Here is a 15,255-nt window from a genome sequence, read left to right on the forward strand (position 1 = left end):
TCCCTCTAACTTGAAGAAAGCATAGGCTGCAATGATCATATGCAAATAAACATGAAGTATTTTTTGCTGAAATCTTGTGATTTTGTAGGCGAAATTAGATCCTGTTATTTAAAGTCTGGCAATCAGAAGGAAGGCCCTTTCCAGCATCAGCCATCTGAGTATGACGGTTTCTCTCCTGCTGGGTAAGTGAGCTCTGTTTTCAGGTCTGGAGGCTGTTGCATTGCTGGGGGACATGCAGCTTCTTCTGACTGTGAAGGAAGTGATGGTCCTGGAATGAATGTGTTAATACGTTTGTAGGTGTCAGAGCATGTGTGTTTTGTGTGAAGGAAAATCTGACATTGTAGAATAATCAAAACTAAACAGAACCATTTTCGTAATAGCCACTTTCAAAGGTGAATAGTACCTGTGGTCATAAACAGAGAGGAGCCTGGTGTACACAACATTGCCCCGTCAGCTAAGACGCAGCTCTCTGTACATTATTAAATTTGCCCCAAGGAATGGATTAGAAATGTGCTTAATTGTCATCTGCACTAATGAAGGCTAGCTGTTCTGTAGATAGATTTTCTATTAATAAACATCTTTTCTGTTTTCCTTCAGAATGCATTGAATAACTTTCTTAATTACGTTAGTTAAGTTGTTATTCATTTATCTTGCATATCTAGAACACACAAGGATTACTGGTGGCATTGGGCAAGCCGTAAGTCTTACCAGTGGCAGACTGGACTCACAGCTCAGCCTGGACTGGAGGATTCTTCGAGGCTAATCCATATGGATATGCCTCAGTTGCCTGTTCTAAGTGTGGAAGTAAATTTTTCATGTACATTTCTTTAAGGTAGTGTGTCTATTTGAGGGTTTATGAGAGACCTTTGTGGTGTACCTGGAATGCCTTAGTCTGCACGCCTGGGGCATGTAAAGGGAGTCATAGGAACCTTAATTCCAGATCCTGTGGTTCCATGTCCCTTCAAGGTCAAAGTTTCCTGAGCGGGTGTGTATGGGGAGTTCAAGGGGAGCCTCCCGGGCACCTGGAATGAAGGCTGTCCTAGTCCTTGGCTTTGTCCTTTGCCTCCGGTGGAATTCTGTCCTGTGGCAGCCTTTCAGGGTGTCCCCCCCTTGCCGTCCCCGCCACCTCTGACCCACTTAGGCATGTTGCCGTCAGCCTTTCCGGTGGATGGGCACCACAGGCGATGGCTACCCAGCCACACAGTCGCGCCTGGGCCCCCATCCTGCAGCAGCCGCTGTGTCCAGAATCACTGCCCGGGGAACAGGCACATTTCTCCATCACCTACATGCTTTCCGCTCTTCCTCTGTTTCCCTCAGGTACCCACGTACCAATCAACACAGAAAACAAAGTTCTCCTTCTCTGGCCAAAAAGCATGGGAGGTTCGCTGTCCCCATCCTAGCTCCAACTTTTAGGCTATTCTGTTGCCGTGGTTTGATGAGTTTCGTCGTCTAAGGTGGCAGCTTTCTCAGACAAAACATTTAGTCACACGTGAACACAGCTTTGCGAGCTGCCAGATTATCTTGTGGTCCTCAGTTGAAAGCTGTACTGTTTTTAATCTAAATTTAGAACAAACGTAAGCCTCTTATTTTATCCCAAAATAAAGTTACACAACCGTCTATTTTTCTTTTCCTGGATAAATGGCCTTCACCTTTCCCACAGGTAAATGCTTGAACGACATTTGCTGGTAAAGGTAATGCCAGTGAGCGTAAGGCCACGTGTCCAGAGCCTTAAAAAGCTAAAATGTACAGCGTGCAGATGAGAGTCCGAGAGTGGGCCCCACCTCCGGGAACCGTGCCTCGCCCGGAGCCGCCCGCTAACATGTTCTCCCCGTAACTTCTCTATGAAGTTTCTTCCAACTCTTGTTTTCTGCGTTTCCTCTGCGTTCCTTTCCATATCAGAGCCCCGTTCTCTGTAACCTGCCCTCTCTTTCAAGACCTGCCTGGGCTTCGGTTTGCCAGCCTGCATTTGCTGTCAGTGAAAGAGCTTCCTGTGAGGTTAGGATGGGGCCTTGCTGGGGTGTTGGGGTGCCGACGGTGTTTATGCTGAGCTTTCCTGTGAAGCCGTGAAGGGAGTCCCAGAATGTCATCCTAGCTCTGCCTTTTCACGCACGTACAACTGTTAGGTCCTTCCTGTTGTTACACACGAGGGAACGCCAGGTCCAACAGGCTTCATCAACGTGGGGATTTGGGGACCACGTAACTGAGATGTCTTGGGTAGATGTCTTCAAGGATCATATCTCTTTCTCCATCACACTCCTCCTGGTCCTCTGTTTTGGTACCACTCTCAGACACGTTACCCTAGTGGTTAAAAGATGCCTGTCGCCACCCCAGATCTTATGTCCCCTCATTCGAGACCAGCGGTAACAGCAAGCTGCTTTCCCATGAACCCCAGTGTAGGTCTCATCACATCTGATTGATTCTGAGCGGACCACGTAGCTTGAGCCCAATCACCAAGGCAAGTACTTGGCTTGGGTCTACGTACAGATTTGTGGGTTCCCTCTGAGGTGGGGGTGACTTTTCAGAGGGAGATTTGTAGTAGGGTGGATGGATGCTGGGCAAAAATCAACAGATGAGCCCTGAGGACACTCTCTTTCTGGAAAAGTGGCAATTGAATTAATTACCGAGCTTCTTTAAAGAGAATTATGATCAAGACTTATGGAAGCAACTTTGCCCTTCCAGAAAAGCTTTATGAAACTAACATCCCTGGTCTTCTCTAACATTCCTGTCTGGGAACATCCTGGTAAAAAAGGCCTTGGTCCACGAGCCTCATTGGTGCCAACTTTCCAAGTTCAAAGTCTTTGAGCACCTGCTCTGCCCCAAGGTAACTTGATATGGCGTTGGTCTTAAGAGTTCTGGAACATGATGGCACATAGCCTCCTCTCTTTCTAGTCTTCAGAGATAAAATAAAATAATATATGTATTTGCTATTATTTGTAGAGCGTATAATTTGAGAGTATACATGCTTTCTACACCATCTTCTCTTTGAAATAAGTTAGTCCTTCAGAGTAGACTCTGTTACAGGTGTTCTGGCAATTTAGTGGCCCATTGGGCACAGGAGATGTACAGTGCCTCCTGTTTGGTGCATGAGCATAAAACTAGTCACTACACTTAGCAAAATGATAGCATTGAAGCTGTTCCCTAGGCAGTTCTGGAAAAGCAGTTAAGGGGCGGCCATCTGTTTAATTGATGCTCAATAAAAAGGGCTCGGTCCTATGTGGAGTCAGTGATCTTCTGGATTTAAACTGCTGTCTGACAGGCTTACAATGGATATTCCAACAGCATCAGACGCCTCCCCAGACTTGGGGGTGTTAAAAGCTATGCCACCCCTTCATGGGAGGCTAATTTCTTTGGATTTGTAATATGCCTCAGATATCATGAAAGCTCATGATGAAATGATGATTTGGGTATCTTTGAACTCTTTTTATGAAAGAAAAATTGTTGTAAAATTGGATAAAAGCAAGCAAGTTGGTTCAATGGAAATATTTTAATCCCTGCATTAACATACCTGTGTGTGTCTGTATATGTCTGTGTGGATGTGTGTCTGTGTGTGTGTGTCTGTCTTTCTGTGTCTGAGTGTCTGTGTCTCTGTCTCTGTGTGTCTGTGTCTGTTGTGTGTCTCTGTGTGTCTGTGTGTCTATGTGTGTCTGTGTGTTTCTGTGTGTGTCTGTTCTGTCTGTGTGTCTGTGTCTGTCTGTGTGTGTCTGTGTCTGTCTGTGTATCTGTTTCTGCGTATGTGGTGGGGGGGCGGGCAGTTCACTGTCACTTTATGCAGCAGAAGACCCTGACTGGTGGCCGGTGGAAGCCTCCCTCTAGCACTTCTATGAGTCACTTTAGGAGACGTTAAGGTGGGTAAGTACTGTATTTCTTCCTGTTAACCTGGTGTTCCAACATTTGGCAATTTTAGAGGAGGTATTTCAATGTTATATCCTTGCCTTTTAATGCCATTAGATTGTGAGTTTTCCTGCTATATAGTAAACATCAACTTTGATTTTGAACTTGGAAGGATTCCTAGTTGGGGCTGATTCTAAGCCATTCAGCCATGGAAGATACTGGAAAAGTAGCCTTTTCCCTGTAAGGCAACAGCCGGGATTGCCTCCAACTAGGCCATTAAAGCACCGATTTTTCTCATTGGCCAGAAAGCCATTCATTGTCATTGTTAAGCCTGGTTGCCATGTGACAGTTTTATGTCCCTGACTCCCAAGTATGAATAGGGAATTGTTTGCAATGTAACTTCCATGTCTCTTTGGGGATTCCTGGAGGAAACCAGGAGAGGAAACAAATTTCCCTCCTTGGCCCCGCTGTCATTGTGGGAACCAATACATTTCTCATGAGCTGCCAAAGAAACAGAAGCAGCATTTTCCGGTTCTACAATAGCTGTCCGTTAATAGGTACCATAGGTAACATTATCTAACGGAGTTCTGTTTCCACCGGAAACTAGAATGAGGGAATGATGGCTTGAATTACAGCATTAGGATTGCTACCTGGGAGAATGTGCAGAAGATAAATTCACTTCAGTGTCTCATTGTCCAGGACACAGGGTTGATTCAGTAGCTCAGAGTCTAAAATGAGCTAATCTAGAAGGTGGAAGTTACTGATCTGCCTTGAAAATCGAAGTTGAAGTGGTCTGTCTGGCTGGAGCGTTGAGGGGTTTTTTGTGTGTCTAAAGGGTTCATTTGGGAGCAGACTTTTTTATTTCTCCTGTAGGTCTTGCAATTAAAGCTTCATAGTTTCTGGGGGTCTTTTGCTCAGCAAAGATTTACATTTCTCTTGTCTATAAATTCTTCCAAGTCACGTGGCAGAGCTCCTTCTGTGGAAGATACGTAACCATGCTTCAGAATTAATCCAGCTTTTCCAGCATCATAAGCACTCTAATGAAAATGCATAGAAGATGCGTACCATATGCTCTCCAGGGAGATCCTATGGGAAGACATGATATCCGCATGTACTTGAAGCGTCTATTCCTCATAAAGTAGACATGTCGTCGACCAAATGGAAGACTCATTCTGGGGCAGATCGTTTCCAGGACTTTTAATTGGGGGATTTTGTACCTCAGCTTCGTTTTATTTAAAAAGTAGAGTAGCTTGGGTAGTAAGGTATTCTCTTATTTGTTTGAGTGGCTGCAGCACATATCGAAGCAGATATTTTTCTGGCTCTAAGTTGGGCTTAGTTTTGAAAACTGTCCTAAATCTCTAAACCGACTGTGATGTGTACTCCACACTGAAACTTGTGCTTAGTCTTCATTGCCTCCTCGGAATTCTTGCTCTTTTGTTGACGTTAAGCAGCCTCCATGACTCTTATCTCAATAAGCACTCCCTTATTATTGGGATCAACTCTCAGGAAAGCCCTTTAAAACCACAATGCTTAAATATGTGCCTGGTTCCCAAAAAAGGTAAACAGGCAGAAAATTGCAAAAATAATCATCTCTTTTCAGCTGTTTTTTTTACATTAGTCAGAAGTAATAGTGATCCCTGGCTTGGATTAGCTGAGTCAGAATGGTGAGCACTGAAGTTAGTCAGTTGGGTCTTCAAAATGTAGACTAAAATGTGAATTCCCATAATAGATATGCCCAGTTCTAACCCCTTCAAGTACAAGTTGAAAATTTCATCCCTAATTATAAATATCTGAGAGTATGTGTATAGCTGCGTAACCGTTGACTTGCAGAATAGAGTTGTGTGTTACTGCTTTACATTAAAGAACTTTTGTGGGTTCTTGGTACCTTTGATCACACAGAAGTGGAAGTGATCTGGAAGAAGCAGATGACCATGCAGAGCTTTGCCCATGAAGGGTTTGTGCCGTTCCAAATTTCTGTGCACTCTCTTGGTTTTCAGGTGTCACTCTCAGATCCTTCCACTGTAGTCCTCATTTTGTTTTCTCAGACACATTAGAGAGAGATGAAGTTTCCATCCAGGCACAGAGTCACAAGGATGGAAGGTATATGAGGTTGATTCTAGAAAGACTTCTCTGAGACATGTTGTGTGACTCCCCAGGAAGAATCCCTGTGACACAGCAGGGCCGGCTTTCGTGGTCATAGCCCCGACCGCCACACGGTGGCACTCAGCCCCCATATGCTGGTGGCCCTGGCGGCTCCCACTCCGGTGTCTTTATCTCAAACGCACAGATGAATTTTGCTGTCATATAAAAGGAGAGTTGTTTGCAGACTTTAAAACAAGAGTCGCTGTGAAAATTCTAAATAACAGGCTGTAGTTTTCAAAACAGGGCTGCTTTATTTAAATGTCCTACATATTGAACGTGTTGCTGTGACTTTCCTTTCTAGGCTGCCCTCTTGGTGGCTTGTTCCCATGTCCCCTTAGTAAGCTTGAAAAACAAGGCAGGATCGGCAGAAAAAGAGAGGCCCTCTCCCTCCAGCTCCTGGGCTGTAACTTTTGAGATCTCTGGGGAAGATGAAGAATTGCAGGAATTTATTTCCATATCAGTGGACAATGTAGAAGCACAGGTACTTTGATTATTTGTTACTTGTAGGCACTTAGATGAGTGAAAACCTGGATCATCGTCACCCGCAATTTGGGACCCAACTCTGCCCTTATAGAAGTGCACTATTCCGGCCCAGACTAGATTCTAGCCCCTTGTTCATCTTTATTTCCTTCTTGTAGTTTCTACTTCTGCCATTGCTCTGAGCTCAGTCTAGTTTAAATCAATTTATCTATGCTATAACCCTGAACCAAACTAGTTTGCCAGAGATTTACCAGAGAGCAGGCTAATCAAGACCAGATGTGTGCGTGTTGCTGTGTCGTGTACAGTTTCACTGTGTCGTGTACAGAGTGTCGCTGTGATGTATGCAATGTCGCTGTGATGTGTGCAGAGTGTCGCTTTGTCATGTGCAGAGTGTACTTACTACAAGCTTGGAGTATTTCCATTTCCATTGCTATTTCCTAGGAAGAAACATCTCTTGAAGCTTAGCACTTGCACATTATATTTATTGATGTGGGGGTATCTTTGGCCTTAAGTTAGTAAAGCAGACTTTCAGATGATGATGCAGCTCGCAGTCCATGGCTAAAAAATGGCAAATAAGCAACAAATAGTCTGAGATGAGCTACAGGTAAAAGAAGATAGGGAGGCATTCTTCACAGGTTGGTAGGAAGACTCCTGTGCACTCCATGATTTTTGTGGCATCGTGGCCTCTCGGTTCTTGCGTGGACAGGCAGGTGCCCTGGACCTCGGACCCCCAGAGAACTGGCTCTAAGTAAGGGGTAAGTCCCTGTCAGCTGAGTGATGCTTCCTGTAGCATTTATGGGTGCCTGCTGGCCAGACAGGAAGCTCTCTACAGATGATGACACAGGTTTTCTGGTGACGGCATACTAGTCATAAGACTCAGACAAGGATCTTTCTTAATGTCATCAGGACTTGTCTGGAATATGCAGCTCTTATCAAAGAGGTTCATGAAGAGGGAACTTCATGTGCTGTTTGACCCTGTCTTCATAAAATCAAAAGAATTAGGTGTAAGTTGAGGGCAAAACACTCTTCCCCCATTCCTGCTAATAGAGAAAACTAGATTTCATGTTATTTGTGGGGAAAGCATAGGAGTCATGCTGCTATTCGATATGAGAATAAGCAAAGTCAGGTCCTATATCAGCAGAAGGATATAAAAAGGTTATGTGTGGATGTTCAGTGTCTAATGTCTTGGGGGCACCATGGTGCTTTACGTCCCTGGTCTGATTTAATTCTCACCACGAGCCCTGTGGGTGAGTATCTTCCCCATCTTACAGATAAGGATGTGAGGTAGTAGAACAACATGCTTTAGTAAGTAGTACAGTGAATAGTCAAGCCTCGTTCTATTTCAATCTAGATTTCATCCCAAAGATTTTGAAAAGAAAACCAAGCCCTGGGTTTTTACATAGGATTTTTAAATGGCTTGTATAAGAGATAATGTTATTTATGACTATTATTTGGCAATCAGAAACATGCTAAGTAACATGGAGAAATTAAGCTGGAGTGTCCTGGACACTTCAGTTTATATCATGTTTCCCGGGAGGAGGGACCAGCAGGGGGCGGGTTGCTCTGACACAGACAAGTAGCCCGGCATTACAGCTCACAAGAGTCAATTCTAGTTTGTTTCAGTGGCTATAGAGGGCGCTGTACACGTTCTAGACTTTTCTCACAGAAGCACACGTTTTCATCCCACACCTGCCTGTTTGTAGTCAACACCTCCAACGAAGTAAGATGAATCTTTTGGTTTTTGTGACATTCTGGCATTTGCTGAGTTTTAGGTTTCTCTGAATTTGTATAACAAGGCACTTTCAATCCTGTTGTATTTCACTCTGAAATGACAGTTAACAGTGGTCAGTGGAGTCTCTACAAAGTAGAAACGTTAAAATGAACGTCTTTGTAAAACCTGTTTTCTTGCTCTGTTACTGAAGGTTTTCTACCATGAATATGGACAGTATAGACAAGAAGCAAAAGTACTGTTTACGGAATAATCCCCCATGTAACAGAAGGAGAGGGGTTTTAACCCACCTGATTTGTTTCTTAAACCCTGACTTTAACATATGATGTTTCCTAAATGGTCATTTGCAGAGGGATCTTTACTGAATGTATCATCAAATAGTCATAAATTACATCTTAAACAAATGTAGAGATATCCGTGTGTGTGTGTGTGTGTGTGTGTGTGTGTGTGTGTGTGTGTGAATGAATAGTGGAAATATTTTAAACACTGTCCCTATGGACTATTTGTATGTTTATGACTATATCAGTAAGGAGTTAGGATGGAGAAAGATCCAAAAACTTGCCAGAGACACAATGAAATGTGAGATTAGAAACCAGAAGGTGATTTCATTAATGTAGTATCTGCTTTCTTGAGGTGGTTTGGGCTGCAAGTAACATAAGACCCAAATTCAAAGTGGGTTAAATAATAACAGGGTGTGTTTTTTCAGAAAATAGGATGTCGAAAGTTATGGTCAGTGCACTGTTGGTTGGTCATCAAGAAACCAGTTTCTTTGCGTCTCTCCCCTCTGCTGTCCTCAGGGCTCCGTCTGTCCTCAGGCTTGTCCCTCACGATGACAGTGTGGCTGCTGCAGCTCCCCGTGTTCCTTATTCACAGAAGAGCTAAAAGCCCGGGGAAAGATGGCCTCTTACTTTTATTACCTTTTAAGAAATAGAAAAACTTGCCCTTCTCCGTATCTGACTGACCTTTGCTCCATGGTGGCCTCTTAGAATAGTGTTCACTCTCATTCCAAAGCCAGGCACCGGCCAGGGTGAATGCAGGTACCTGTGGGCGGTAAGTAACCAGGATTTACCGCTGGTGCTAGGGAGGGGCCTGTCCTTCTTCCTGAGCACACGCTCTTAGATGATGGAATGAACTGGAGTTATGTCAGCAGGAGTTCTGTTAGAAAGGAATGTAGGGTGGACAGCCAGCATCTCCTAAAGTTACCGGCACCTGCTAGAAAGGCAGATGGGAAGTGCGTCCTCATTCTTTGCTTTCTGGGCCAGAGGAAAGAGGCCAGGCTTGGACTTGCTTAAGGAGTTCTGTTCACTTAAGTCCTGTCAATCTATAGGCGATTAAAGACAGTACAACCATTTTGATGGAGGGCACAACTGACTTAATAATGTCCTCTCTTTCAGTTACCGGAGGCATTTCTTTTGCCTGATGGGACGTTTCTTTGCTTAGGGGTGGGGTGGGCGTGCTGGGAGGTAGCAGAGATATTAGACGACCACTCCTTTCTGATGGGTCTCTTGGGAATTATCCAGCCCACTATTTATTGTCTTCATAAAGTATGAGGCTGGAAACTGTTGCCACCACCACCCCACCATTAAACATACAGACTAGTAGGGTGGTGCCTCCCTACCCCGTGGCACACGCAGCCGGAACAGCCTGCATAACGTGTGTGTGCAAGAGGACCGCCCTTCTGCTGGAAAGGAGCTCGTACACACAATTTTCAACTCCTGAGTGCTTGGGGATCCCGAGTGCTCTGGTGCGTGTGTATAATAAACAGGTGACTTCCGGACCTCCAGGTAACCGAGCTTCTGTTTTGCCCATCTTCAGAGGGATGCAGAGCAGCTCCGCCAGCACGTCCACCTCTGACAGTCCAGATCCTTCTTCCGGGGACCATGCAGTCAGTGCGCTTCAGCAGCAGCTGTTACTGATGGTGGCTCGGAGGACCCAGCCGGAGACCCCACGGGTACGTTCCAGTGTCGCTGTGTGAGCGTTCCAGAAGCAGCGACCTTGACAGCTGTTTGTAGGATGGATTAGTTAACAGTGTTATCAGGGCTTGTCCTGAATTCTGACTTCACTGGGTTGTGGATATGTGATTGCATGGTCGTCTGTCTACTGAACAAACGTGAAAAGGAACCATTTAGGTAACAGACACCCTTCTGTGGCTACCAACAGGAGGGCCGCTGTCTCAATTGCTCTTCCAAACGCATTAGCAATTCATTTACATTGATCTTTGGGTGCTGGGAGGCACACATCCCATAAGAGCTCACTTGGTTAGGATGCTAAGCTTTTTGGTTTTTCATGGTTTAGAAAATATCTGGGTTTCTATTAATTTATTATGGCCTATCTATTAAGCATTCAGAGATTCTTAAAGATAAATGTTTGACTTGGGAGACTTTGTTCTCGGAGGAAACGACATTATCGACAGGCTTACAATACAAAGCGCTCCATTATTTCACCTGGAGGGAGCTTACTAATCTCCCTTCACTTGTTGAGTACACCTTCGGTGAGAGTCCTGGGAGGCAGAGCAAAGGTGACATGGGGGTAAAATAGCAACCGTGAGCTCAGAGCTACGGATTCAGTCCTGGGCCCTTGGGAGACAGAGTGTGGAGAGGATTCCTGAGAAGACAGGACACAGGCCACGCCGCCAAGAAAGGTTATCATGGGATACTGTCAGGTTAGGTGAAGTTTCTTTTTTGTTGCGTTTACCTTTCTCCTGACAGTGTTTTGATTTCTTCCAGAGAATCTCATGAGAAAATAATACGGTTTTATTATGATTGCTTAACCAAATTTTTCCAAAAGGTGCTTGATAGTATACTGGGTTGAAATTTATATGCTATTAGTCAGATGTGTGAAAAAAATGTCATGCTGTCTTCTGAGCGCACGCTGCTCCAGGGTCCTCACTCCTGCTGACCAGGTTGGAGTGGGGCTGGTAGGAGGGGCCTCAAAAAGCCAGGGAAACATAACTCAGCCTTTTCAGGCTCGAAGGAGTTTTGGTGGGAGCAAGCTTTCCATTAATTCAAAGAATCAGTCTTCAGGGCTATTTCTTCCCTTCCTTGTATTCACTCTCACCTCTCTCTCCTCCTGCCCTGGATCTCTGGGTGCAGGAAGCTTTCCTAGACCCAGAGGCACATGGAGGTGGGAGGGTTGCTCAGAGGCCTGGCACCAGCCTGGTCACCAGGCGAGCTGTGTGGTGCCTGCGGAGACGTGGCTGCCCCTGTCCAGTTAGAGTGGCGTGGTGGGGTCCACGACCCAGCCATTAGTCCCCAGCTCTGAGGGCCCTGTGTTCTCTGCCTCCCCGTCCCCACCAGTATCTTGGAGGCTCACTCGTCTTTCCTGTACCTCCACGCACTCCCATGCGCCCTGACCCCAGGATGTGCCCTCCATGCCCTGTGCTCAGCCCCCACCTCAGCTGCCACTACGTTCCCCCCATAAGTCATAGTGCATGGGGGGGCCCTGAAGAATGTGGGTTTTCTCTGAGAAATTTGCATTTTCCCTGACTCAGAAAAAATGAGTGGGCACTGCATGAAGTAGCCTGGGGGGGGGTGGGTCCCAGTAGGGCTGGTCCACTTCTTTTCATATTAGGCAGACAAAGCACAATGTGGGAAGTCTAAGCACTCAATCTGGGGCCCCAAGAAGCGGCACCCTACTGTTAGAAATAACTGAACACACTGGATCACCACCACGCCCCCTGGCCAACTGTTTAGAGAACTTCCTGCCTCAAACCTCTGTTGGTGAAGGGGGCAGAAATCTCTCTTAAGACTTAGTGACCTCAAGATAACTTCCATGGAGGTTTGCAGCCCTTATTGATAAGACATGGAGGGTCCAAACACCTCAAACCAAAATTTTGTTTTAAATTGGTACCAGGTTGGTGTTGCCTCCAACTGTCTCGCAGAAACTAGGGTAAATTTTAATGTGGAAGAACAGAGCTTTGATATTGTTCTCAAAGACTTCATACTAATAAAGATCCAAGGAAAATAAGATTAAATGCAAAGTTATCAAATATACCAGAAAACACAACAATATGAATAAAAGTATGCAAAATCAACAGAAAATACAAACAGACATTCAATGAATTTAGAAATTGTAATGATGAGATTCAGAATATGGATCCAGTAGGTCTAATATGTATAAAGAAACTACGAAAGAGATTGAAAAGATACGAAGCAAAAGGCCATATAACGAATGACCAGGCAGATCTGAAAAAGCACCAAATACTAGAAGTGAAAAATATAATAATGAAAATAAAACTTTGAAGTATTTAACAGGAAATTTGACACATAAGAGTAGAGAATTGGTAAACTGGAAATGAGAGCTGAAGAAATTATTTAGATGCAGCGCAGAGAGACTAACAGGAAAATAGGAAAGGAGGTGAAGAAGCATGGAGGTCAGAGTAAGAAGGGCCATCGTGCTCCTCATCAGAAATCCAGCAGACAGAGGAAAGAATGGGATAACGAAAACTAATCGAGAATTCAAAGACTGCGATAACACACAGACATAGATAATGGTATCCCGGTAACCTGGTGAGGAAAGGATGTGCATTTTAATAAAAGGCACTTCAACCATCGTTTTGCTTATGGGAAAGAAAGTGGACCCCTATCCCCATCTCGTGTACAAAAATTCCTGGTCCCCTCTCCAGAGGCAAAACTACACAACCTTAAAAAAGATGATAAAATCAAATGTTCTTAAAATGAGGGGATCAACATGGATTGGATAAACAAGGCACAAAAATTGCAAAAATTTTGCCCATTATAGAAAAAGATGGATAATTTCATTTTATTTAAATTAAGAATATCTATATATTAATAACACCATAAAGAAAATAAAAAAACAAGTCATAAACTGGGAAAATATCTATAATTCATATCACTAATGAAGGTTTTGATTCTATTATGTGCACACATACGAGTATATGTATTACACACACATGCACACAGATGCACACATACCCATCCATATATATGCACGCATATACACACATACATACACGTATACACACACGTGCACGCACGTACACTTACATACAGTTGCACGTATGTACACATCTACACGTGCACACACACAGATACATGTGCACATGCATGCACGCACACATGTACACACAGATACACATGCACATCCACATGTATGGATACATACATACATACACGCACACATGCACATACACACATGTACACAGGTACGCATGCACATGCATACACATGTACACATGCATACACATACATATGCACATGCATATATAGACACATACACATATAGAAACTAATGAAAGACAGAGACCAAATAGAGAAAATCGCAGATGATTTCATGAAGAAAAACGAAAAATGGACAAAGATGCTCAGCTCCATTAATATTGAGGGAAGTGCAAAATAGAATAGAAATGAACCATCACCTTATATTTAGCAGACTAGCAAAAATTAAAATGACCAGACACTGTCAAATTTTGATGAGGGTGTGGAGCGGGCAGCATTTATAAGCTGTTGGTGGTAGTGGAAGCTGGTAGAGTCACTTTAGAGAACTTTTTTCTAAAGTGTTTTCAAGTAAATTGAACATTTCCATAATTCCATTGCCACAGTTATTCCATTTGTGGCAGATGTGTGTATTTCCTAGAAAAGTCAAACAGTTTGTTTCCTGGTATGGTCAGACATTTGTATTCCTAGCAATTCCATTCCGAGGTGTACAGTCTAAAGAAATTATTGCCATATGTACCAGGAGACATGTCCAAGAATGTTTATAACAGCGTGGTAGCAAAAAAATTGAAAGAAAAATCCCCTAAATATTCCATGGTAAAATCGGTAAGTACATTATGGCATATCCCTATCATGGAATATTATACAACCGTGAGAATGGATGTTTCAGCTACAAAACAACATGTTCTCAGTCTCAGGAATGGAATGTGGAATGGAGGGAAAAAAGCAAAAAGCAAGTTGCAAAAGGATACATCTGATACGAGTTTATATCTATGAAGTTCAAAAGCATAAAACTAAACAATACAGAAGTTTTGGATATATGCATAGTAAAACAGAAGAAAAGAAGGGGAATGATGAACACAAAATTCAGGACAGCTGTGAGCTCTGACGGAGGAGGGGAGAGGAAGAGATTCAGGAGTGGCCCACGGGACCTCCATGCTAACGTCGTGCTCTTTTCCTCATACTGAGTGACGGCCACAAAGGTCTTCATTGTTGTTCTTTACACCTCACATACATTTAAAAGATATGTGTTGGCATCAACTCAACTTTTAATAAAACTATTTTTTTTAACTTTTTGGGGCTTTTTTTCCCTCCCCCACTTCCACCTCCCCTCCCCCCCACTCTGGTTCAAGCCGTTGTTTCTCAGTCCAGTTGTGTGAGACACAGCTCCCTGGCCCATGCTGGTATTATGAGTCTTGCGCTCCAGCCCCTGACTGAGGTAGTAGGTTGCCAGTAGATGGTCACCGTAGCCCATGGCAGCACACAGCCCAGCTCCAGGGAGAGCTGTTGTTCACATTCTTAGCTGTAGAGGGCGCAGCTCACTGGCCCATTTGGGAATTGAACTGGTGACCTCGGCGTTAGGTGCCCGGGGCTCCAAACACCTGAGCCACCTGGAGGGATGCATGGAGGGGTGTCATTCGGTGTAAGGAAAAATACCCTGAGGGACTTCCGGGTCCTCGGCTCTCTCTGACTGGTGCTGCAGGGTGAACACGGTGTGCACCTGACCTTACCGGAAGTTCAAGTGCGCCCTCTAGGCTGTGTTTAAGAGCAGAAGAAGATAAAACTGCACAGTTTTGGAAGATGGCTATGACAGAGGTCAATACTAAATACATAAGATTTAAACTGTAATCTTCAGTCTCCTGAGAAATTTAGCAATATGGAACATTTTATTCCTCATTGACAATAAATAAACGAGTAACTATTAATTGATACTTAGTTGCCAGTGTAGTCTCTGGAAATGCCACAACAGGCTGTTTTAACTACTTCTGTTTCAAATATTGTGTCAGGTGTCAGAAAAGGTAGGTGTGATTTCTTCCCTCTTCTGTTCTGTCCTCAGTGTTCCCCCACCTGCAGGTCCCTTCCAGGTCAATGTCCCCTCTGCATTTTAGACGTGGGTCC

At 44.1% G+C, this 15,255-nt stretch overlaps 1 protein-coding gene across 1 annotated transcript in view; it reads left to right on the forward strand.

Moving 5' to 3' along the window:
* The window catches only part of PCNX2 (pecanex 2), a 219,624-nt gene that overhangs the window by 32,081 nt on the left and 172,288 nt on the right, over positions 1–15,255 (forward strand). The window contains exons 8-9 of the mRNA XM_033099629.1: positions 89–182; positions 9,998–10,133. Of these exons, the coding sequence (XP_032955520.1) occupies positions 89–182; positions 9,998–10,133 (230 nt within the window). The remainder of the gene's footprint in view (positions 1–88; positions 183–9,997; positions 10,134–15,255) is intronic.

Source organism: Rhinolophus ferrumequinum, chromosome 27 (assembly GCF_004115265.2).
Source record: "Rhinolophus ferrumequinum isolate MPI-CBG mRhiFer1 chromosome 27, mRhiFer1_v1.p, whole genome shotgun sequence".
In the NCBI taxonomy this organism is placed as follows: Eukaryota; Metazoa; Chordata; class Mammalia; order Chiroptera; family Rhinolophidae; genus Rhinolophus; species Rhinolophus ferrumequinum.